The following is a 27,210-nucleotide window of genomic DNA, read 5'->3' on the forward strand; positions in this document are numbered from 1 at the left end:
AGAATCGCAAGATTCTGTTATTACAGCCAATCTCAATAAAACTAGTTTTACCCTTCCTGTGGAATCGATTTCCTGGTCTGGTCTACCTAGTGGGACTGACAGTCTGTTAATGTGATAGAATGTATCTATAAGGAGGAAAGTGATATGGGAGATCAAGGCTATCAGGAAGGAGGAGGTGCATTCCAGCAGGGGAAAGGAAACAAAAGACAACACAGTCTGCAGGGGGAGTGTGGGAAGAGTAAGAGGTTCAGGGTTGCCACTCCCTAGAATCTCCCAGGGTATATCCACTAGTTGCTGTAGTATAGATTTAGTTTGGCAAGATTCTGTCTGTAAGGTGTAAGCAAATAAAGGAACTATACTTGACTGGACTGTTTCATCGTTCTTGGGCTGGGCCTGACAGTTACAAACTAAATATTGCATTCCACAAAAGCATAAACTTCATACCAGCTATCAAACATCAAGATGGCAGTATCATGGCTTGGGAATGTTTTACTGCTTCACGACCTGGACTTGCCATTGTTGAAAGAAGCATGAATTCTGTAGTATATCATTGAATTCTATAGGAAAATATAAGACCATTTATCCATCAGCTGAAGCTAATGAGTGGATTGAAGGGGCACTCATCAAATTTGCAGATGACACAAAGCTGGGGGGAACTGCTAACACTTTGGAAGATAGATTCAAGATTCAGAAGGATCTTAACAGACTTGAGCATTGGACCCTATCCAACAAGATGCAATTCAGTGGAGAGAAAAGGTCCTACACTTATGCAGGAAAAACCAGATGCACAGGTACAGGATAGGCAGTACCTGGCTCAACAGTAGTGCCTATGAGAGGGATCTAGGTGTCCTGGTGGACCACTGCTTAAATATGAGTCAGCAGTGGGCTGCAGCTGCCAAAAAAGCCAACACAGTCCTGGGCTGCATCAACAGAGGGATAGTATCAAGATCAAGGGAAGTGATAGTACTGCTCTACTCCACACTGGTGAGGCCACATTTGAAATACTGCATCCAATTTTGGTCATCACAATACAGAAAAGATGCTGAGGTCTTAGAAAGAGTGCAAAGAAGAGCAACAAAGATAATAAAGGGTCTGGAGGCTAAATCCTATGAAGAACAGCTAAAGGAACTAGGTACGTTTAGCTTAACGAAGAGAAGACTGAGGGGAGACATGATAGCAGTCTTCCAATACTTGAAGGGCTGTCATAGGGAAAAGGGCATTGATTTATTCACCATAACACCTGAGGGTAGGACAAGAAGCAATGGGTGGAAGCTTGTCAGAGGGAGATCCAACCTGGAAATAAGGAGGAATTTCCTGACAGTGAGAACTATTAAGTAGTGGAACAGTTTGCCTCCCTGAGTTGTGGGTGCTCCATTGCTGGAGGTTTTCAAGAAAAGATTGGACAACCATTTGTCCTAGATGTATGAGGACTCCTGCCTTGGGCAGCGAGTTGGACTAGAAGACCTCCAAGGTCCCTTCCAATTCTATGATTCTATGATTCATTAGTGGGCCATACAGCAAGACAAAAATCCCAAATATCAAAGCAAGTCTACAAGAATATGGATGAAGAACAAATTTAATATTTTCAGGTGGCAAAGTCAAAATGTAGACTTATACTCCATAGAAATGTTGTGGTAGGATGTGAAATGAGAAGTTTATGCTAGAAAACCTTCAAATGGTTGTTAGTTGAAGCAGTTCACCATGCAGATATGGTAAAAATTTCTACACAGCAATGCGAGAGACAAATGATAAATTACAGAAACATTTGGTTGCAGTTATTGCAGCTACAGGTGGTACAACCAGTTACTATATCTAAGACAGTGATCACTTTTTCACACTGCTCTTTATGAAATAAATTAAACAAGCACCAAGCTTTGGTGTAGTTTATTCATTCAGATTCCCTTGATGTATCAGTAAGATCCATATGAAGCTTGGATAACGTTCAGCGGCAAAGATAGGCAAACATCCAGAAAATCTCTAAAAAGGTAAATACTTTTTCACAGAACTGAACATCTGGAGAGAATTATTCCCCAGAACCCTGGGTCAGAGTAAAATTGGCTGTGAAAGTAAGTTTGATGTGAGAATGTCCCCAGAGATGCAAGATGTAGCAGACCATCCATGGCTTCAGTTGCAATAATGAATGTTACCACGCAACTCACTACAAAGATACTCTGTTCAGAAACACTTTATTGTATATGCACCAATGTGACAACTACAGTGTCAAGAAGAAGAACATTCCACTTTATTTATATAAAAGACATTGGTTGTGTTGGATGGATGATCTGGCCTGAGATTATAAGTGGAAAAGCAAGCTATTCCTTGTACATCGCAAGTTCCTCCAAGGCACCTGGATTTCTTTCCAGAACCAATGGCCTCAGACAGAGTGAAGTTTCAAATGTTTGCCCCATCCTGTTTGCAAAATGTTATGGTCAGTATCAGGATAGGTGCAATTTGAAAAAAAGTTCACTTTTGGTGAGATTTCGTGGATCCATCCACTATCTGAGATGAATGAGTGGTATCTCTTGGAAAACAAAGGTAATTTTTATTTGGAATCAGGAATAAAATAATAATTGAATGGTTTGTACAGTAGACAAAGACAAGCAAAAATAATAATTACCACCAAGAATGCTATTTAATCCAGCATCTGCTAAATTAGGCCTACCTGAATTTAGCAGGAATGAAAGAGCTGGTTGTCTAGATTGGAAATAGCCAATACGCAGGCATGTGGCAAGGCCCAGCCATGGACAGAATCTACCATGATATCAGTATATTTGATTTGGTGAAATTGATGAAGATTCACTGAGTTCACACAGAAATCCAAGTCTTGGAGAACAGAGAAGGTGAGACTAATGCTTGAATTAAGGTTGGAAAGGGTAAAGCCTACTAGAAACCAACTGTGGATGTACTGAAAACTGAAAATTGAAATCTTTTGATCCAATGGATTTATATAATTACTGTCATGCACTTGGTAAAAACCTGAAGGGGTATAATAAGACTGAATGGTAAAACCTGATATGGAAGCACTGGCTCTACAAATTTAAATTCTTTAAAAATCAGACAATGTGATTTTCTGGATTATTTTTCCCATTTTGTCTCTCATAGTTGAGGTATACCTATGATGAAAATTACAGGCCTCTCTCATCTTTTTAAGTGGGAGAACTTGCACAATTGGTGGCTGACTAAATACTTTTTTGCCCCACTGTACCTGGATATGAGGGTAATTTAGTTCTTCCCTGCTCCAGTAGGAGGTTGCTCTTTCTCATTAATGCCCATGCAATATTCTATGATTTTTTAGCCTTGGCTGCTGTAATTCTCAAGCAGAAGTCATTTTGATATATTATGTTTTCATTGCCACAAAGAAGCTTTTGCATGATCTTGGATGTTTCCACTTTGCAATATAGTTAGGCAAAAATTGTCTACTGTCTTCCAATTTTCTCTCATTCTGCTATAGTTAAATCTGGAAGAGTTATTCCATTGAGAATATATAAGTTATTTGTTTTAGTAGGTTTCAAACAATCTGTGATAATTTGGCAGCTATTGTTCAATTAAGGTTCAATTTTTCTTGGGTAAATGGAGTATTCTCACACTGGGCATACACAGTCAGCCCTGGAGTAACAGAGGTCCAAGAGAGAAATTTTAATTTGAGTTGCCAGTTTTATAAAATCAAAGGTCCTATTTGGTAGTTTATAAAGTGAGATTAGAATCTCTTCTATTTTTATATTAAAGTTTTTAAATATTGTTAGCAACTATCATTAATGTTGTTTCAGTGCAACATTAGGCTGTTGTTGTTTTTTTGAAATATGGTCTTCCTATTACTAGTTTCATACCTGATGTTGGTGATTATCAGTAGGTCCTCTGTGAGTTTTTTGTATACAAAGTAAAGAGTTGCTTATTTTAGCAAGTAAAATGCCTTTTAGCAATTGAGAAGTCTTCAACGTTAACTAACATAAATGTCACTAAAATTCTGAAGGGGTGTCCAAAGGGACTCTTATATTTATTAATCTCTCTATCTTTAAAGTTCATCTGTAGATTAATTTGATGTACGTGGTAAAATAGAATTTGCAGGATAAATAGTAGTCAAACAAAACTCATGACTCCAGGACCATGATATTCCATCATATTGACATACCTGTTGTCTTACATCCCAATAGTGAAACAGTGAAAGAAAAGAAATATCAGTGATCTTTATAATGCAGATGTGATAACATGGATCTCTGAAATCTAGAGTTACAAACTAATTTCAGTGATGAAGAAAAGGAAGAATACTTTTGATAGCAACCATCCAAACTTTTTTGAAAAGAACAAAGGCATTTATTTGAATATAGTTTTTATTAAGAATTTTGATTACAATAGTAAAAATTAATACAAACTAAACTTAGAGAAAGAGAATAGAAAGAAAGAATAAAAAGAGCAAGAAAAAAGAAAAAGAAAGAAGAAAAAGAAAAGAAAGAATATAATAAAAAAAGAAAAATATATAAAGAAGTGACTTCCAACCTTCATCACAACAAATATAACCAAATTTAGTAACTCTTCACCCCCTATAGGGGTTACAAACAGATATCTCTTCATCCCATATCTCATCCCTTATCTATAAGCAAATCCATAAAACATCAATTTTTCAATCCTGGTGTCAGAAAAAGTCCTTAAAGAATTGCCAGAACTTTGCAAAAAAAAAAAAAAAGTCTTATTTTAACTTTGATCAAATAAACCAACTTTATATTCCTTCCTTTTACTTCTAACAGTCTTAATCTTTAATTCAATCAAATATTGTCGTAGGACTTGATTTCTCTTCATTTCTTCTTTATTCCATTGCACAGATTTCTTCAAGGCTTAACAAGCCTCTTTTGTAAATCCAATAAAAAAAAACTTTCCAAGTCATTCTCTTAGTTTATCATTTGCATTTTCCTTTTAATTTTTAAAACTTCAGCCGGTTTCTTTTATATATCCAGTAAAGCATCTTTTTCCAAATCATTCTCTTGGCCTGTCATTTCTAGTTCCACTTTTGGTACTTCCTCTGTCTTGTCATATAAAATTTGTTAGACATCTGTCATTCCTTCATTAACATCTTTTGGACACAGTCTATCCATAGAAGCAGACATAAGTATTGACAGTGCTAATATTGTAGTTACTAACTTCTGGCTTCATTCTTCAAAGGTCTCCTTTAATGTTTCTGATCTATTACGTTTTGTGTCATTTTATAATTCCCAATATTAACTGGCATCAAGAACAGGCTTGTATTTTTTTTTCCTTCCTGTTTAGAATCTTCAGTCCTCTCTGGTGTTCAGTTTCTAAAATCATAAAGTAACTTATCTTTGTTATGGTTTACAATAGCCAGGATAACCAAAATCAATCTGTTTCCCACAAGAAGCTATTTTTTTATAGTTAATTCTGAAATCTTATAGTAAAAGTCAGATTTATCTGAACCCTTAATCTATTTATAACTTTTGTGGATCAAAATCTTATTTAGCTTTCTGCTGTTTATTTCAAATTCTTTAAGTTCTTAAGCTTATAATAATGTTTTCTTTTGTTCAGAGCTGAAGATAAAACTCACCCAATGACTTTTCATACTTGTTTTTCTGAAGGTCTCTAATAGCTTTAAGATGGTTAATAGGCAATTTCCAAATCTGATTAGAAAGTGAGGTTTGCAACTTAGTGTTCTTTAAAAGGCTCCACCGTGGTTGCAAGCAAAATGGCTAATTCCTTCATCTCCCAGAGCGCAAACCCATGGAAAACCACCGTCCTGTGGTCACCTCACCAACAACAGCCATCCGGAGTACACGAGGGCAATCTCCCATCCTCCCCTTATCCTGAGAGGCTTCAAGGAACTGATCTACTCACTGGTTCCTTGGTCTTTGCTGTAGTCGTCAGCTCCAGTTTGCTATACCTCCCCCAGAAGTTGAAAAGAACAAACCCATTGATGTGGTAGAAGTTGAGGACTGGCAGACACCACTAACTCTGTATAGTGGTGCCATGAAATATTGGGAAAAGAAGCCTTGAAATTCTCCTTCTGGCTACATGGTTTCTACAACACTCTGGTAGAGGAGTTTGCAAAGATCTGCAAGGAGAATAGAGGAAAGAGGAGTAGGGTTCCATATCCCTGGGGTGGCAAAGACCTGAATTCAATATGGTGATGAACCAATAGTCTGAAATGATAAGCTTCCAATTTTTGAGGAACAGTATTGATTTGTCTACAAAACCACTTGGGTACATCTGAAACCTTCTGCTGTGTAAAACAACTATAGTTATCACCCACAAGAGTGTTGTTAGTGAACAGTTAAGTTATTAAGCAGCTGGAATGCTTGAAAATCCAGACCTGGGTTTTTCAAACTATGTTCTGTGAGAACTTGATGGGGTTCCATAAAAGACAAAGGGGTAAAAAATCTCACTTGAACACACTAATTTTCTATCACTAGAGCTTTGCCTCTTGATCAGAGGTTCTGAGAACTACTTTTTTAACTAACAGGTTCCATAGCCTGAAAAAGTTTGAAAACCCCTGATCTATGTTATAAACAAGACTTAGTGTATTTGCCTAAATAAATAACAAGTTCTGATGTTCTTATGTTTAAAATTTCCAATGTATGTGGTTACTGTTAGAATGAATCCTAACTTCCATGTAGGTCCTTGCTTTATTGAACACAATTTGGAATTACAATAGCTTTAGACTCCTGAGAATCTTCATTGGCTCTAGACCATAACAGTTAATAAAAGTAGATTGAGAAAGCTAAGTAGGGGGAGGAAGAGATGGAAGAGCTACAGGACATATCTGCAGAAGAGGCTTCTCTCCCTGCCACTCAGAGCAGCTCAGTTCAGTGAGGCAAATTCAAGCATGCAGAGCAGCTTGAATTAATTACTGCAAAGAAGAAAGGATAAGGCTAAGAGGTTCCCCAGGAGAAAAGCTACTATTTAAGACAAAACTCTTTGAAGATGTCAAAGTGCTTCTGTTTTATTTATTATGTCCCAGAAGCCTCCTCCTGCTGCTGTCTGGTAGCAGCTCCAGTTCTTAAGTTCTTTACTAACCACATTACAGAGATGGTCAACAGCCACATCAAGAAGATGACTTTGAAGCTGGCACACAGAGCATCTTCCATCTCCCAGGCAATAAAATATAGCCATTGGCATCTTCAAGCTCTGGAAACACTAAAAGCCATTGGCTGAATTCTGTATCACATTTTCTGCCTTTTAGACAGCTTCTAATAAAGCAAGAAGCATCAATGAGAGACATGAAAGCTGTTACTAGAATATTTCTGTCCCTAGAATAATGGAAAGGCAAAGAACGTAGAATGCACAGGGAACTTTTCTGTATTTCTGTATACTGACCTCAGTGACAAATTCTCAGGTTTTGACAATGGAATAGGCATCAATCTACCTTACCTCACAATTCTAGAAGACCTGTAAGGTATTAATAGAGAAGTAACATTTGATGCAATATTACATTAAGTGACAACGAATTAAGTTATAGAAGAAAATTATTCTGCCTTGAAAAAGTACAGTATTTGGTTGGAAACAGGTGCATTTTATTTCCCCAAGAGTTTGTTCTCTAGTTGCTCAAGAGGAAGTTGAGGGTTGTTATTTCCTCAAGTGACTGCGTAACTGTGTAACTGGAGTAACAATGGAGTACTGCACAGCCTTGTCTATGGATCTCCTAAAGTGCTGTACTGGGGGAGAATCTTAGTGCAAGGGCTCAACTAAAAAGTATGATCCTGATTTAGAGCAAAATCTTCCTGAAGAGGAAACAGAAAGGATGAGCTCTTCAAAACAGGGATGTCTCATGTACAGCCAATCCTTCTCTCAGCATATTTTAACAATTTGTTCCATAAAAAGAATGAAAATTAAGGTAACAGGGTTAATTTTTTCTTTATGTTATATCCTACCACAATCTAACAACTCTTGGCAGCTTCTACAGCATATAACCAAAAAAAAAAAAAATTAAAACATGCATGATATAACTTAAAGATAACATCATAAAAGATACAAACAACAATAACAAATGGGAAAACAACATTAAAGAGATAAAAGATGGCACAGTTCTTAAATCGGGAGAATGCTCTCCAAATAACTCCATTTTCAACATCTTCCTGAAGGTCAATAAGGAGGAACCAGCATGATCTCCATCAGGAGACTATTCCAAAGTACCAATGCTGCTAAGGAAAAACAGCATCTTCTAATTTCAGCCCCTCTCTCATCTGTTAGAATTGTGAGAACACAGGTAGTTTCTCTCTAAAGAATCTAATGGGTCAGGTTGTTTCAAGTTGGAGCAGGCAGTCTTGCAGGTACCCAGGTGCAAAACCATGAAGGGCTTTATAGGTCCACATAACATCTCAAATTGTACCCAGAAAATAGTCAGCAACCAATGCTGGGGTGCAGAATTAGTGTTATATGTTGCCAGTGCCAACAGCCAGTGAGTATGTGGGCTTCTGCATTCTGGATTAGTTGCAGTTTCTGAGTAGACTTTAAGGATCTGGGTGACTTGATGATTTATCAAGTGAATCACAAGGTGAACATGAGCCAATAGAATGATACTGCCTTACAAAGTCTTTAGAAGTCCTCTTTTTTGTCATCTAGAAAATTGAGAATCATATTGTCTAACTTCCCATCAAAGTAATTTATAAATAGGTCGTACAGAACAGGGTCCAGAACTGAGCCCTACAGTATGCCACTTGACAAATTCATCTTTATGTGGACCCAGTGATATATACTCATTGAGCATGATTGTTTAACCAGCTAGATATCCCTCTCATGGTAGTAAAATCCAGTTTACATTTTGTCATCTCCTGTACCGCAATCTTATGGGAGACTGTTGAATGCTTTGCTGAAGTCAAGGTAAACTATATCCATTGCATTCCCATGGTCAACTAAGCTGGTCACTCTATCAAAAAAAGAGATCGAGTATTTTTGGTATGATTTACTCTTGATAAACCCAAGCCAAGCAATACATTTTTTTCCTAAATGCTCACAAATCAAGAGCTTAATAATTTGTTCCAGCATTTTGACCAGTATCAATATAAACCCAATTGTTCTGTATTCCCAGATCCAGAAGCACCTGTGGAGGACAGGGGAAGGGAACATGGGCGCAACTGTGTGATTGAAGCTCTATCCCTTTTTATGTGTGTACAATAAAGGGCAGAGCTTTGATCACAATTGCAGAAACCTTCTTTTTTGACATATTCCTCCTGTGGGTCCCTGGGCCCACATCCTCTTTTTGAAATTAGAAACAACATCTGCTCTTCTCCAGTTCTCTGGCACTATGTTTGTCCTCCATGATTTCTAGAAGTTCACAGAAAGGAGCTCCAACTTGACATTTACAAGCTCCTTCAAGAATATTGGATGAAATTGGCCTGTCCCTGAAGAATGAAACTTGTTCATGACAGCCACTAATAATAGCACAACTGGTTAACAGTCTCCATGAACTTGGCTACAGGTCTAAATTAAAAAACTGGATGTATGGTTGTTTTAAAAAAAATAATTCGCAAATCTTCTATAAACCTAAGGCTTTGTTAAGGGGGCAGCCTTTGTACTTCTATGCTTGTCTGTGTATGCTTACTTGGAGACAGACAAGTTAAGGGTTTTGGAACAGCAGGTGTGAGAGAAAACTAACATCTGTATATCTGAGGCACCCAGACTCAAATAGGGATGATATCATTGCCTTTACTGTTCCTAGGTTGAGAGAGTTTTGTTTTCGCCTACAAAGCTAGTAAAGAGAAGTTGTTTGATATTGCCTTAGTCTGAAGCTGTCTTCCCCTGTTCTTCTTCATCTATAACATTTGATATTCTTATGTGCTTCTGTTAGGCGTTCCCTAATTATCTCTTTACTACCTTCTGTTGCCATTCCTCCTTGTGTCAGTTGTTCTGCTTAAGTCCATTTGAACACAGTTTATTTATTTATTTGTCACATTTATATAGCCACTGATCTCATGTAGTGACTCTGGGCAGTTTCCTTTCCCTTAGGAAGTTGACTGATGCAAAGTAGGAGTAAAGTAATCTCTGTTACTATCTCTGTTACTATAGTAACCTCTGTTACTATCTCTGTAGTAACCTCTGTTATTACAAAATAGGAGTAGAGTAACCTCTGTTACTATCCTAGCAGCTTCTCCAAGTTGTGAGCCAATCCCTTTTTTCCTTCCTTTTTCTGTTTACATAGCCCCAAAGCCCTTTTTGCTACTGCCATTGTAAGCCTAAATTCATTTGTGTTTCTTTCTTTCGGCAGATATTAGCTACATGCTAGTATGTCTCACTGATGATTATACCCACTTTCCATTTAGTATGTATGTATGTATGTATGTATGTATGTATGTATGTATGTATGTATGTATCTATCTATCTATCTATCTATCTATCTATCTATCTATCTATCTATCTATCTATCTATCTATCTTTCTTCCCCTTAGCTAAAAGCTCCCTAGGCATCCTAATCTACCCCTTATTTCTTTTTCTCCTTGGAATGGTATGCAACTGTACTTCCAGTATCTTTTGACAAGTTTCCAGCTCTACTGTGCTCTCTGGAACCTCTTTCCATGTGATCCTACCTAACATCTCTCTAAGCTTTTGAAATTGGCTCTCCTAGTGTTGTTATTTTTATCCTGGCTTTTTATATATGTACAACTCAAGGTGGTGAACAATACTCCTGCCTTGTATTTTCCCCACAACAATAGCCCTGTGAGGTAGGTTGGGCTGAGAGAAAGTGAGTGGCCCAAAGTCACCCAGCTGGCTTTCATGCCTAAGTGTGATGGACTGGAATGGTGGGAGGGGAGTAAAGAATGTGCTCTCATCTCCAGAGGAGCGAGGAAGAGATAAGTGGAGGAAATTGGTACCTCCCTAAGAAAGCCCATCGGTGTGAACTGACTGAGCCTGGGAACTGGGCTTCAGTCTGGGAAGATTCTTGTAAATGGGTTGTAGCTAATAAACCTTGCTGGATAATTTCTGTATGGTCTCCTGGATTTCCTTGGGCTAGGCCTGACACTAAGGCAGGCTTCGAACTCACAGTCTCCTGCTTTCTAGGCCAGCATCTTCACCACTATACCAACCATGTGTTCATGTGTGACTAAGATGTAATTTCTCTCTCTTTTTTTTAGTATTTTGAACCTCAAATGACTTTGTCCCAAAGTTCCCAATGCCTTTATCTCTTTAACCAGTTCTTCCCTACTGATTACGATCAGATCTAGGATGAGCAATATCAAATGTGGAACAAAAACTATGGTTCACTCTCACTAAACCTCTATCAAATCACATTCCACTCCATCTCTCCTTTACTAAGCTACTGAAGTAAATGAACACTTACAGATGAAAAAGTGTGCCCTTCTGCTTTGCTGTTGTCTTTCCTCTAACTTACTTATTTGAATAGCTTTACTGCTATTCAATCTCTTCCCTTCCTATTGTTTGTTATTAATACATAGCAACAGCTCCTGGAAGAATTAGCTGCATCACAGAATCATCTCAGCCATGCAGCTTCAAGGATACCAAAAGTTATGGTGACTAATAACTATGTCTATAAAAATCATAACCTCTAGTGGGTTGTAGCTTCTAGTGAGTGCTGCCACGGAATTTATAACCCCTCAAAAATCAACTACAATGCTATCAGAGTACTTCAAAAAAGTATATGAGTACAGTATGCACACAAAAAGGAAATTGCTTGAAAAAAGGATTCCCCAAATTAATCTTTTTTCCAGCTGGTGAAGTTTATGGGTCATCAGTCAAGATGAAATGAAACCTCTGATAGAAAAGCAGACAAGCACATGAGAATATCAAATGGTATATATGGTAGCCCTTCGGGTTCGAAGAAGACACACTGTTGTACAGTTCATCTGTGGACATGGAGGTAGCTCTGCAGCCCCAGTCTGGAAGCACAGAGTTTAGCACGATGGGGCACTAGAAGTCCATTGCTGTAATAACTGTGAGTGTTATTCTGTGATGCTGCTCATGGTTTTTGGTGGCACCTGTCTTCAAAGCCAGTGGAGACTTCATAGCACAGGGCTCACTAGCAGGTTCTGTCAGCCACAGCTTCTAATTCCCTTGGCTGAATGTCACAGTGGTGTAGGGTTTCTTTCACAGTGTCTTTGTAGCACTTGTGTGGTCGACCTTGAGGTCTCTTCCCACACTCCAGTATACCATAGAGCAACTGGTGAGGCATACGATGGTCATCCATTCTGATGATGTGTCCTACCCACCGCATCTGGGCTCTGATAATCAGGGACTCAATACTGGTGGACCTCCAAGGTTGGAGGTACAGTCTTGCCGATGAATGCCGAGGATGGAGTGGAGAGCGCACATGTGAAATTTCTCCAGTTGTCTGATGTGCCTTTGGTAAGAGTCCAGGACTCACATCCATATAGCAGAGAAGGGATAACCACAGCTCTGTAGACTTTCAGCTTTGTGGAGATATGGACATTGTGTTGATTGAGCACTCTAGTATGCAGCCGCCCCAGTACCTGGCTGGCCTTGCTGATCCTGGAGTCAATTTCTTTATCCAAAGATCCATCACTTGAGAAGATGCTTCTCAAGTATTTGAACCTGTTTACATTTGTCAACAGTGATATTTGGTTAATTAATTCTCACAACCAGCTTCTGAAGGAGACTGCTATTAATCTCACTTGGCAGAGCTAAGCTGAAAAATAAGTGACTCACATTTTAAGGTAAGCTGATCCGTTAGAACATTTTACATGCCAGCTCTTAAGAATCTACTAAATAACTCTTGATTAAGCCAGTCATATGGATATAAACAGCATATGTATTTTTTTTTAAAGAGATCCATGTTAATAAGATGCTAAAATGTTGCAGAAAACTTGTCATTTTCCCCAAACCCATAATTTTGTGAGAATCAAAAGGTGCACCCTCTTGCTGTAGACTTATGTCTCTACCAACATTTAAAACAGTGGTTTTCAAACTTGATTTGGGGAAATTTGTAGTTCACTGGAGACTTATTGATGAGTTCTCCATAAGAAAGGTGGCAAAGACTAAAAGACTCCCTAAGAGGTAGCTGGAGCTTTATTTATTATGCTTCATACTGCCAAATATTAATCACTCAATGAAGTGGTTAAAACATAAATCCACAGTTATGACTCCATAAGCCAATGGTCACAGCAGAAACATTAAAAGAGTAAAATAAAATGTAAAATAACATAAATAATTATTGCTGTCCCAATATCTTATGCACATAAAGAACATAAAGCATCTCCCACCAGGATAAGCACATAGAATAGGCTAGTTATACCTAAAGGAAGCAATCCTGAAGGAACCTAAGAGCCAAGCCATATTGGTTAAAACCAGCCCATAAACCTACTGAAAACCAAAGAAGTGTTCACAACAAAGCTGGCTACATCAGCTCTCAACTGCTAACATGAGGACTCTTCCATTTTGTACCTCTTGTGATTTCTGAGTAGTCTTCAAAGATATCCCATGTAAAGTACATTGTAGTAGTCTAGCCAGGTGGTGCTGAGGCATGTATTACTGTTGCCAGAGCCTCCTGCTCCAGGTAGGGTTCCAAGTTGTGCACCAGACAAGGGTGAGTGAAGGCTTCCCAGTCCCAGCTTCCATTTGCAAATCTAGCAATAGCTGTGAGTTCAGGATTACCCTAAAGTCACAGACCTGCTCTCTCAGCAGAGAGGCTCCTGAACCAAAGTTAAATCCAGAGCAGACAGAAAGCCAGATGGTTTCTACAAACATCAACTCTGGACTGAACTTCAGCCTGTTTTGTCCCAGTCTCTTATAGCCTCCAGGCACTATATTAAGGTTTCCACAGAATCTCCAGTCTGGCCCGAGATGGAGATGTATAACTGGGTATCACTAGCGTACTGATACCTCACCCCAAATTGATGGATAACTTATGCTAGTGGTTTCATAGGTGTTGAAAAGAGGACCTGTCAGTCATTCAAGGTAGACCAGGTCAGGAAACAAGCACCACAAGAAATACTTTGTTGTCATAAGTTATAGTAACAGAATCTTAAAAACCTGGTAGCACTTCTCTTTTCCTTCTTCTTATACCAGAGAGAGTCAAAGCAGGCAAATCTTGAGTTTCTTTCTCATGCCTTCCTATTTTCCCAGTCAAGTTCATGTTGCTATCTTTTTAAAATGTCATCTCTGCACAAGGGAGTTCCTATTGCGCTAACCTCTCCTCCCCTGCCACAAACTGGCACTGTCAGCTTGAGGTGAAAGGGATCATTGTAGAACTGTGCTTCCAATTCCCCAATCTTTGCAGACAGTCCAGAAAGTTACCATGGTCAGCCGCTGCTGAGAGGTCAAGTACAACCAGGAGGAGTGCAATCCAGGTCTTAATGAAGGTCGTCCACCAAATTGACCTAAGATATTTATGTCCCATGTACAAGACTGAACCCTGATTGAAATCAGTCAGATAATCTGCTTTTTTCTATGACATTCTGTAACTGAAGCCTCACCATGTTCTCAACAGCCTTTCCTAGAAATAGAAGGCTGGAGATAAAATGAGTTATCTAATGTAGCCAGATCTAGAGAAGACCTCTTCAGGAAGGTCTGCTAGATCATCTTCTTCAAGGCACCTAGTTTAACCATCTCTCCTAGAAAATCATTGATCATTTCCCAGATCTAGTCACTCAACCCCGCCCCCACAGTCAAAGGAGCCAAAAGGAGCATATATTTGAGTTACAGGCTAGAGAGCATCCTACTTTATTAGAGTTCATGGCCTGAAATGAATTTCAGATCACTGAACAAGATTTTGCCCCAGTTACAATTTCAGACACTGGCCAGGAATAGAAACAACTTGAGAGAATTTGAGTGTCTTTATCAGCAAACTGTTGTGCAGACTGGCAGTTCTTCCTGCTTATCTCTCCCTAATAGGAGCAGGTCATCTTGAATAGCACTGCTGAACTACAACCCAATAACACAATCAGAGAATTAATGATGTTTCACTGGCCTGATCTCCACAGTGTAAGCTCATGGGCAAGCTCTTACCCACAGTTGTGCTGTTTTTTTTCTATCAGCACTGCAGGCTTTACTTCTATTGCTTCATCTCCGAGAACCAACCAAGAAGCATCATGAGATTGGCAAACTGAGAATTGCTGCTGCAGGACAATCACATCAAGCCTTGTAGTCATCCCCTGACTCCTCAGCAAAACCAGGCACTTGATGAAACTCTCTGCAAGTTCCGGGGAAATCCCAAAGCACCTGGCAGAATCTGTCTGGATTCAGAGAGTGCCTAGGGCAGACCACCCTCCCTGCAAAGGTCCTGAGTGGCAACAAATATTATCTGAACAGAGAAGTCATTTGGCTAAATAAAATGCCCTTCATTTTCAGATCACACATTTGATAGCACTCTCCTGTATACAGTAATGTGTAACACCTGCCCTGTAATGTTTAGGTGCAGCAGAGTGCTAGTCAAAGTTTTTGGGCACTCAGCTAGTTCATGGGAGGAAGGGGTCAATACCCCTGAATATAATCCTACATCCACTTAGGTGAACAAGGGTTCCAGGTCAGATCAGACAAGCCTATGAGGAAAAGGTTTCCTTAAAATAAAAGAACTCAAAAACTGATCTAGAATGTGTATCCCCTCCTACACATTCATTTCATCAAAAATAATTTTCTACAAAATTCTTTGACAAATAAAACCAACTAACTGCTCTGTCTTGTTTGCAGATAGCATGTTGGAGAAATTGCTTATATCCAGTTTTTATACAGATTCTGTTCCAAATACAGTACATCAGCCAAAAAGGAAAGGATCTCAGGATGCCCCTGGCCAAAACCATTCATTAGTTCATTTGAAGATTTGGCCCTTGGACTAAACAAGAAGCTTCAAGAATTTCATGCAATCACACAAATCCCGGCTTTATGACTGTCTTAATGCATTCTTTTAGTGGAGATGGCTTCATCAACAAATCATAAAGAGAGAGGAAGATGCCAATTACTTTTCAGGCAACTATACTAGTCTGGTTTCCATGTGGGTTTACACCTAAGCTGGATATTCTTTAGATGATTTTGGCCTGAAAATGAACCAAGAACTATATGTCTTTCCTGTTCATCATACAGCTCTAACTACTGGAGCAACAGATCAGTAAGTATTGATGAATTGCAGGACTTGGTGGAAATATGAGCTACAATTCTAAAAATATAGCAAAAAATCCCGCAAGAAACATCTTTCTAAATACAGATGTTGCAGCCATGGTATTAATTTCCCTTTTTAAACCTGAATAAGGAAAGTGGCCAGGTTTAATTGGCAACAGACAGCAGCAAAGTCAAATGTAAACATGATGTTTCTGTTCACATGGCTAGGCAACTATGAATGAATTATAATTAAGAAAAAAATGTGCCCTCATTTCTATGTTTAGTGCAGAAAAGAAATCTGTTCCAGTAATACCCACAATTTAGAATTGCTGAGTATTATTAAAATATTATTGCCAAGAATGTTACATGGATGTGTCCAAGTAGACAGCAGGAGTCAAGTTCAACTTTATCTTTTATCAACTTATCTTTATCTTTTACCTTTACTACTGGAATATGAACTGATCCTTGGCATTAAAATATAATCAAAGCGCTAATCCCTCTTGGAATAGGTGAAGACTCACCTTGCTGCTTTCTGAGTAAGCTCCACAGGAAAGTCAGGGCAAAGCAGCTGCAGTAAGCAGTGATATTCCTTGGCAGTTAGCAAGTCTGCAAGAAAAAGGAAAAGCATTAATTGTAAAGCGGATAGTCTCCCCACCATTCAGGCTGGACCATGGACTTCTTATAATCTTCACTTATTCTTAGGATACAAATAGTCCTTGTTTAGTTACCACAATTGGGATCAGCAACTTGGTTTTTAAGCGAAACAGTCACGAAGTGGGAAATCATGTGATTATGACTGTGCTTATGATTTTACTTCATCTTTCCTTTTTTCCCACTCCCCCGCCCTTTGAAATGCTCATGTGGCCCTGGGATAAGTAGCAAGAAGGGAATTAACATTTGTATTTACATTCATTGGAGAGGAAGGGGTTACATGAGAGTAAGCAGGCACACAATGGGGAATACACCAGCTGCTTGCCTAGCACACTTGCAGCTCCCAGCCCTGAGCGTGGTCAGGGCTGCTAGTGCATTCCTTTCGATGTGTATTCCCCATTGATTGCCTGCTTATTCTCTTGCAATCCCTTCCTCTCCAATCTCTACAAGAGGGGGAAAAAGGAAAAAAAAGGGTCAAGCACAGGGCAACATGTATTGACTGTTATGGAGATCACATGATTGAGAGATGCTGTGAAGGTCATAAATGTGTGCCTTGGTTGCAAAGTTATTTTTTCAGAACCATCATAACTTTGAACGGTCGCTGCACAAGGCAGTCAGTAAGTAAGGCCTACATGTACTTCATATTAGCAGCACTTGGCTAACATTTCATTGTATTTAACATTTGTCTTATATAAGGCCCATATATTAGTAGGGAAGGTCAAAATGCCTCTAAAGATAGGGTGCATTATATGGAATGTGAAACATTCAGGAATTGGGAAAATTCTTAGGCATTATGAGATTAAACTTCCTGATTCAGAGATTACTAGTTGGGTAGAAAAATCATTCAATCCTATTTTCATTGTAATTCAGGACAAATAAGATTAGTCTACAGGATAGAGTAATTGTCAGATTTAGTGAGGTAATGTATTTGAGTGCTTTGAACACTTAACAAAAGCAATAAACAGAATGACCATTTCAGCAAAAATAATTGTCAGGAACTGGCAAGAAACAAGCCCTATGCACGTAGTGTTTCAAACACTTTTTTGTACACAGGATCATGTTTAACTTTTTAAAAAGCTCCATTTTTTTGTGGTGTAATATTTACTTCCTTCACAGCTATCCTCTTCTGCCTTCAGTCATACAATCCAAAGGCTACTTCTTTAGTCATACCTTTTCTCCTGCCATCACAACACTCTACAGCATCCCAAAAATATTGAAACATCTGCAAAAAGAAATGTGCAGGACACTGATGCAAACTTAGGTTTGTTTTGAACAGTTACTCAGCACAGAAAGTGAGTAAGGAATTAATCCTGCACATACTTTTTTGGGAATAAACCTTCTGAAGAAACATACAGAATTGTGGTATAAATAGAATCTCTGATATAATTAGGAGTTTTGCTCAAAAGAAAAATATATCACTCAAAAAGTAACTGGGGGTGGGGAAAAAAGTCTTGAGACTTTTGCATGAAGAAAACACACAAATTTTTCTAAAGACCAACAGTCCCTTTGAGAAGGGCAATTGGAGTTGAAGATTTGAGGAGGAACAATGCTGATGCTGTTTTCTCACTTCAGTGTTACCCCACAAACCCAGAAACACTTTTCCATAAACTCATATTTAAATGCCTGTTTTCCTGGAGTTGGACAGCAACAGACAGGCAAGAAGTTCAGTGTCAACTCGAGTTAAACCTAGATGTGTATGTACACATACATAAGCATGTACACACAGATCCAACTTGTCTTGCTGAAAACAATGTTCACTGTTTAAAAAAAAGCTATCATAGTAATCTATACATGTTTTCAAGTAACACCTAGTTTGGTCCTTTAAAACAAAGTACCTTCAATCTGTTAAGAAATCACTGGTATGGGAACATTCACTACCACATGCTTGTAAAACTATCCAAGCAACATCTGGCAGCATTAGGAAAGGCAAACAAGATCTAGGGACATATATGAAGAAGTATGGTGAGTAAACCCACAAACATTATTACTTTGGCATCCAGTAAGGCAGCTGGATGGCTTCTTGGAATTGTATGTGCAAAACTGGTCACCATATTAAAGGAAGGCAGAGAGACAAGATCCAAAATATACAAGCTAGCCAACCAAATGAATCATTTCTTAAGAGACCTGCTTTGTGAAAAGATTGGCAAAGAAATGCCTCTGTGGTTCTTGGGGGGAGAAACCAAAAGAGGTAAAGCTCAGGAACGTTTATGGGATGTAAAGAGAATGGAAACAAACTTATGTCAAAAAGCTGTGCATGATTGCAAGTTCCCTGTCCAAAAGCTTGTGGACTGAAGTTAAAGAGAGGGCTGGCTGAACAGCAATAATTTTGCCATAGTTCTATATGCAAAAGAATGTAAAGAATGGAAGAAAAGCCAGTAGTAAAACTAGAGCCAAGAACAGGCAGGGAGTGAGGCTAAAGGGCACTAAATAGAAGGCTATAGTTAGAGCTCATTTGCTCAGTTACTTGTTACCCCTCTATTGAGCATCTCCTTTTCTGCTCCAATATTTAATTAATGCAGCTAGAATCAAAAGAGGCCCCTGCATGTTCTCAAACTAAGCACTGCCATGCATTTACAAAGCTACCGCTTTCTCTTTCTGATTGCAGTCCATTGTGCCTCACACAATGAAGCTACAGAAAATTCTTTGACATTTAGGGGTGGGTAAAGGATCATACTAGCAAAAGAGATCCTGGAAAGCTGCTGTGCATAAAGGATCTGGAATCCTTGCCTATATTTCAGTTAGGCATCATCACAGACATTTAATATTTTACAAAGTTTAAGCAAATTAGACTCAATTTGAGTTCTCATAATTTTCTAGCTGCTGTTACTACATGTTTAATCATATCCATAGGTAGGCAGAACTTTAAGTCAGCTTTCCCCATACTAGTGCTCCTCCAGATATGTTGGAATTCAGCTATCATAATCCTCTGCTAATGATGAAAAATCATGCTTGCTGAGGATTATAGGAACTGAAATCCTATATTTCTCTACGGCACCTGGTTGGAGAAAAATGCTCTAGGTGTTTGAATAAGAGCTAGAATGCTCTAGGGATGCTGATAGCATTCTTTCTCCCCTTTATTTCTCCTTTCTTTTGCGGCAGAAGATAGATCCAAGTACAGATGTAGCTGTTCCTTCTTTATCCCATCTCTGCTCCTCTGAGTTTTTTTACTCTAGTTTGCTCCAAACCTCTGCACTGAGTTTTAAGAAACATATTTAGAGTTCCAATGACTGCACAAAAAAACCAAGACCGAGGAGCCACAAAACCTGACACCATCTCAAAAGAATCAAGGAAAAACAACTATGGGCTGAAGAAAAAAATTACAAAAACAGGTGTGATTCTTCACTAGTATACCCCTTAAGGCAGCTGTATGTATTTAGGTATTATTCTGTGTTAAACATTAATTTTTGGAAACTGATTCTTTATCAAAGTATTTTATTTTACTATTAATATCTTTTTTGTATTTCTGTTTTCAGATTTTATTTTCAATCTAGAGTGTACAATCCTTTTTATTGTCAGGAAAATGTACAGCAATCGACTCCTGGGGAGTACAAACATCATGTTCTTTTTTATAGAAGTGGAAAATATGCACAAAATGTGTGCAAGCTGCATTATTACTATAAGAAATTGCAAGTTCTTTGAGTAGAGTATGCAAAAGTAAACCAGCAAGTAGACATGTGGTGGGGATGTGGCTGCACTTCCTTTTTTATGGCAAAGAAATAGTATCACATCAATAATGTTCCTTAAACTGAGAAGAGAACTGCATGCATCTGGCATTTACTTGGAGATCCTCACTATATCAGTTGTGATATGATGGACAGGAAGGAACTCTATAACATGAGTAATAAGAGGGAACAGGTAGCAGGAAGGAAAGATACTCATGCCACAAAGTCATCTACGGAAATGCAAGTGATTTCCAGATGGAAAAGGGAAAAAGTCCAGTAGTTACAAAATAGAATGATGGCCAGATGTTTTCCTTACACTTTTGGATCATTTCTTATCAGCCCATTGAGTGTCTGAATTGACTCACTGCCTGTACATTTCCACAGAGGGTGAAGAAACTGTGTTTGGGCTGTATTCTTATTAAAAACATACAATAAGTGTATAATTTTTGCAGTGTGGTTTAAGGAATAATAATGCTTTTGGTGTGCCTATAGAAATCCTACACTTTCCACTAGGATCCTGGCTGATTTTACATCCCAGTTCTACTCTAAAGTGGAGTTTCTACAATATATATATCAAACACAATCCTCAATTCCATCTGATTACCTTACTGAAGCACATTTAATAAGTCAGCACATTTTGTAAAGCCAAGTGACATTCTCTGTGCATAAAAACAAAACAAAACAGGGAAATGTGATGAATCACACTTAGCTTTATATTTCAGTAGGAGCCACTATGGAAATAATGACAAGCCATAGCAGGATGTTTTACTCTGTTGCACTTTACAACAAAGAAAAGCATACTGTACTTGTAAAACATTTTACTATGTGAACACTCTAGGATAAAGACATCACTATTCATTCACTTTTTTTTTAACGTGGACAAAGTATACAGCAATTTATAGAACAGCAAGTAAGTTCCATATGGAAAAATGAAAAGGTTCAGTAGTTGCAAAACAGAAATATGCCAGATGTTTTCCTTAAATTTGCAGACCACGTCTGAAAATCTATCCATCTAAATCTATAATGATGTAAGTAGTATGACTTCACCATATTTAATGATGATAAATGAATTTGTACATTTTATTATCTATAGACAGATCTCAAGGTTGAATTCTTAACTTGAGGCAGAGTTTTACACTGAATACTAAGTCTTCAGTGTAATATCTGCTATTCCCTGTCTTTCAGAAAGAGAATGCATACTTCTAGCTAGAAGCCACCAATGTTATAGATTGTGTAAATCCATAATTCCTATTGTGTAATTCTGATCATTTTGTGGAGATGAATGCTTAATTGAAGGAAATAATGCAGTAATAATAAAATAGTAAAATCACAATTCATCCACACATATACTATACCAAATACATAAGGTGACTGTTGAATATACTGTAAATAACGATTTATTAGGCTTCCAATGTTTTCTTTACTGGTAACATAGATGGAACATTTATGAAGCTTGGTCAGTGATGAGCAGTTCCCCAGCATTTTTCAATGACGCAAAATTGTGGGAGATACTCTACAGTTTCAGTTTAACAAAAGTTTCTTCATATTAGTCATCTGACAAAATATGTATTCCAGTATGGATAAACAATATCTAAGCAATACATCTTCCAGATATTGCTGAACTCCAACCTGCATCAGCCCCAGTCAATATGGGAGATGATGAGAAATAATAGAAATTGTAGCCAACAACATCTGGAGAGTTATATGTTGTCCATCCTTGAACTGGTATTATAAATCCCTGCTGAGACCTCCCCCCCCGCCGCCTTTCTCTATATGGAACAATACACAGTGGTACCTCGGGATACGAACGCCTCTACTAATGAACTTTTCGGGTTACGACCAGCTCCGGCCGCAAAAATTTACCTCGATGTGTGAACTCCGCCTCGGGGTACGGTCATTTTTCCGCCCTGACATGTGGTCCGCGGCCATTTTTCTGCCCCTGACACGTGGTCCCCGGCCGTTCTCCTGCCGCGCCGCACCACGCCACGCCCAGCCGTTCTCCCGCTGTGCCACGCCGCGCCCGGCCATTCTCCTGGCCATTCTCCCGCCACGCCGCGCGGCACCTGGCCATTCTCGCACGGCGCCCGGCCATTCTCGCGCCGCGCCTGGCCGTTCTCCTGCCGCGCCGCGCCCGGCCATTCTCCCGCCGGGCCGCACCACGCCCGGCCGTTCTCCTGCTGCGCCGCACCGCGCTGCGCCCAGCCTTTTTCGCGCCGCGCCCGGCCGTTCTCCCGCCCCTGACGCGTGGTCCGTGGACGCCAGAACGGATTAACGGTAATTACATTGAACCTTATGGGAAAATTTGCTTCGGGGTGCGACCAACTTCGGACGGCAGAACGGATTAACCAGATTTACATTGAACCCTATGAAGAAATTTGCATTGGGTTACGACCAACTCGGGATACGCCCAGAGTCACGGAACACATTAAGTTCGTATCCCGAGGTACCACTCTATATGGTTTTAAAACTAATCTACTTTATTATTATTAAATTGTTATCCTGCCTTTCTTTCCTTATTTATTTATATCTATCTATCTATCTATCTATCTATCTATCTATCTATCTATCTATCTATCTATCTATCTATCTATCTATCTGGTCAACTCAAGGCAACAAACATATCTAATACTCCTGCCTCCTATTTTTCCCACAACCCTGTGAGGTGGGTTGGGCTGAATGAGTGACTGACCCAAAGTCAACCGGCCAGCTTTCGTACCTAACAGAAGCCTAGAACTCACAGTCCCCAAGTTTCTAGGCCAGCAGCTTAACCTCTGCACCAAACTGGCTCTCAACCAATCTAACAGTTCTTTACTCATAATCAAGTGGTTACACCTGCAAGCACTTTTGTCATGAAAAGTCCAATCCCACTAGAAAAGCATAAACAGTCTTTTAAGTAAACTTCTGACTGACTACTTTAACTATCAGAGATAGAGTCCAAATCACCATAAGGTAGGAGACCCATTTCTAATGGTTTCAAATGCCTATCAAAATGTGAGTTATAGTCCAAATCCTCCCTCTTTCATAACAAGATGAGCAAATAAATAAAAACCTGTCTGCATGGAATTTTGCAAGCAAATATAACTAGCTGAGATACACTGAAGGTGCTGTGTTAGTGAAGTCTTGAAATCTTGTGTAATTTTGTTGCCCTTTTATTATTTTTTCCATGAGTAGGGGTGTGTGTGCATATGTATAGCATTTTTTAGACATACCCACATCCAAGAGCAGGACATCTAAATTTGCTGAGGCTAAGTAGAGTCTTATTTGTAACAGCCTATCTCAATATTTTTCAGGGAAATCCTTACACAAAGGGGATTCACCGTCACAACTCCTCTATTGCAGCCTAACGCATTCATTCATTCATTTGAATGTATTAGCTGCCCAACTCCAATGCACACCCATTGCCAGAAGATGATGGTCGTATAAGTAGCATAACACAGGGGAGAGGGCACAGCTCTTGAGATCATACTTTGTTGCTGTCTTCTTTCCAAATAGGAAATGGCTTAAGCAGAATAACTGACAAAAGGGGAGAGTGGCAATCCAAGGAGAATAAAGAGAAGTTAGGGAGAACCTCTACCATGTACAAGTTTCATTCTCAGGGCCAGACAAATGATATACTGTACAAGAGTCTTGAAGGAACTTGTGAATGTAAACTCAGATCTGGGATCTTTTAGAAATCATGGAGGCCAGACATAATGCCAGAGGACTGGAGAATGGCAAATATTGTTCCTCTCCATAAAAAGGGGGAAAAAGTCACCCAGGTAAATTACAAACCTGTCAGCTTGAGATTTATATTGGGCAAAATTTCTAAACAGATGATTAAGCAGGATTTGCAAATATTTAGAAAAGAATGCATTGCTTGGCAGAAGCTAGCATGGGGTTATCAAGAATCAGTCACGCCCAAACCAACTACCAAATTTTATTAAAAGCATAAGCTTTTGTGAGCTATAGCTTACTTCATCTAATGCATAGAATGGCTAAACTGATGTAGGATTTAAGTTGTGATGAGGTGGGGGCCTTTTTTTCTCCTCATTCCAATTTAAATCTTAGATTGATTAATCACTCCATCCATTTGGTGAAGTGAACTATAAGTCACAAAACCTTATGCCTTTCAATAAAATCTGCTGGTTTGAAAAAAGTGCTACCAGACTCTGCTAGTATAAAGTATAATTTTTTGACTCGTTTGTTTAATTGGTTCTTTTTATCTACTTTTAGGACTTGGGTGGAGAACAGATAATATTTTGGGTCAATTTATGCAGAAATATTGAATATTCAAAAAGGTTCCCAAACTTTTTTGCACCACTATAACAATGGTTTTAAATTACAAGAAACTAGGTTTCAGTTGGATATCAGGAAAACTTTGTAATTGTATGAACTTTTAATAATGGAATAGACTGCCTGGGAAGTGGTGAACTTGCTTTCACTGGAAGTATTTAAACAAAGCCTGAATGGCTATCTTTTGGAGATGTTGTTGTGGATTTCTGCCATGGGCAGGGGACTGGATTAGATGTTCTCAAAGCCTTACATCTTATGATTCTATATAGTATAAGGTAGTATAAAAGTTTCACCTCTTTATATCGCAGTATTTAACATCAGAGCACATATGCCAATTATAGCCAGTGGGCATGACAGTATTGACAAATAGCTCTCAAAATGACAAATTATTCTTGTGGATAGTAGAAGGACTGAGATGGAATTCCATGAAGTAAATCTAGGTGACTGGTTTTAGAATCTAAGAATTTAAGGAAGCTTGTTAGTCCCTTCAACGTTCATTTAACTATGTTCCAGACATTAAAAAAAATGTAGACATTTTATATCTTCCCTTCTTATCATACTGGAAATTCATATCTATCAAGATGAAAGTTTCAGCCAACTGCCATTACCCTCAAGAGGATGGAGACTAAATTTATACGCTTTCTCTTTTACCTCAAGAAATCTTGTCAGATTAGAAGTCTAGTTTAAGAAACAAACAAGAACTACTAATGGCCACACCCTTTGTTCTACCTTCTCTCTTCTTCCTTCACTTAGACATACACTCAATCAACCCAATGCTGTGTTAGTATCTCATGCGGGTTCCTACTTTGTCTGTTGGTAGCTGCAGATACCAACCCTGAGGCTACTGGGATCCTTTTTATTCCCATGCCCTCACCACAGTTTCTGGAGAACGCTATCAAAATTCAGCCATGTCATCAAGAAATACTACCATAAATCACCCAATACACGATTGCTACTATCTTTGGGCAATGTCTGCCATTTGCTGTGATTGCTGCTTTCCAGTTAACTACAATGAAGGCCCAGTTCTGAAAAAGCAATTGTCTGTTCACCTATCTAAGCTGCCAAGGGCTGCTCAGAATAAACAAAAGTCACTGGCTACATGACCGCACTGGTTCTTCCTGTCTCTAGGATACTCAGGCCACAGGCCAGGCCACAGTCAAGTCAACAGTCCTCACAGCCATTCCACAAGGAAGGCAATGGCGGGACACAAAAAGATACTAGTCACAATAAACATAACTTTTTTGTAATTCATCTGTACCACAAATTACCATTTTTAAACACATTATATTAAAAAGGCCACACATGTGACCCATATAATAGGCAGTCAGAATGGTAGAATACCATTCAAGCCTTTAATGCCACCCATGAACTCCAAGAAGCTTGAAGTCAAATTGGTAGAGTGAAGTTGGAGAACAGAGATTTCCTTACAGTATTTTAAAAAGTATTTATTTTCCCATCATGAAGCACAAATTATTCAAATCAACCACAGAAGTGCTGTTTGAACAAAAGGTCAGAAGAAACCCAACATGTTTAATTTGCAGTCTTCTGTGCAGAGCCCAAATTACGCTTCTTTTTTCATATTGGCCTCTGAACCTACCATAACCTCAATGTTTGTAAGATGCATGCTTTCTCCCAAGAAGTAACTACATGATAAAGGCAAATACATTTAACAAAGCATGTTTGTTAATTTGAAAGTGAAGCAGAAAAACAGTAAAAGTGAGGTGCTCAATCTATTTCCTCCTTCACAACATCCAGTCTTCACATGTGATTTCATGTCCGGCTTTGCACAGAAGCCACCTTGGCCAAATCTAGTGTATATCAACTGATAATGAGAGCTTATCAGTAGTTTTAATCAGTGACATCATCAAAGTAAACAATTAAAGTCCACATGATGCAGACATCATCAGATCATGATGTGGCATGATGTGGCAAATATGGCATGGTACCTAATCCCATCAGGAAAATATCCCTATGTCATGAGCCCTCTATCAGATATGTCATGTTACTTAATCTCATCAAGAAAACGCTGCAAAGTTTAACTGGAAACTTATACACACACTCTTACACACATATACACCATCTTAAATCCTCTGGTATGTGGACAGCTTGGCTGATGTTATTTGGGGCTGCAACAGCACTTGTCACTGCAGCATCTGGGCTGCCCCAGACCCATTTACAACCACACCTTTCAGACCCTATCTCTTCCAGACTCTGGGAGCTCAATCCTAGAAGTATGTTCAGGTTTGGTGACAAGCTCAGTTTGTAAAATGTATTTAATGTTTAATGAATTTAATGTTTTACATGAAATGCATTTAATGTTTTACTCTGAGGACAAAAAATGACCAAATGGTAAAATAATCTGTAAAAGCAATAAGGGTTGCATGAGGCCACAACATGAATTTTTGAGAAGATGCTAGGATAGGCATATTGGGAAATCAGAGTTTCTTACACAGACAGATGCAGTGAAGAGCAATGTGATATTGTTTATCTGCTGGGTTGTCTGTGGAACAACATAATCATGGAGGTATTCTTCCCTGGGGTGTCTCAGCTTGCTTTTCCCATCTGTAGTAGATATGGGGGCATTGTCAGCATGATACATATTCATACTTCTCAGCAGTGTTGC

At 38.8% G+C, this 27,210-nt stretch overlaps 1 protein-coding gene across 6 annotated transcripts in view; it reads right to left on the minus strand.

Annotated features, from left to right (window-relative positions):
* CSTPP1 (centriolar satellite-associated tubulin polyglutamylase complex regulator 1) overlaps positions 1-27,210 on the minus strand; it is a 167,191-nt gene that overhangs the window by 26,738 nt on the left and 113,243 nt on the right. For all 6 annotated transcript variants that reach the window (XM_088145691.1, XM_088145696.1, XM_088145695.1 and 3 more), the window contains one exon: positions 16,524-16,608. In XM_088145691.1, the coding sequence (XP_088001817.1) occupies positions 16,524-16,608 (85 nt within the window). The remainder of the gene's footprint in view (positions 1-16,523; positions 16,609-27,210) is intronic.

Source organism: Python bivittatus, unplaced genomic scaffold, assembly GCF_059951505.1.
Source record: "Python bivittatus isolate LINGU-HERP-01145 unplaced genomic scaffold, Pbiv_v1 ctg000480_np1212, whole genome shotgun sequence".
In the NCBI taxonomy this organism is placed as follows: Eukaryota; Metazoa; Chordata; class Lepidosauria; order Squamata; family Pythonidae; genus Python; species Python bivittatus.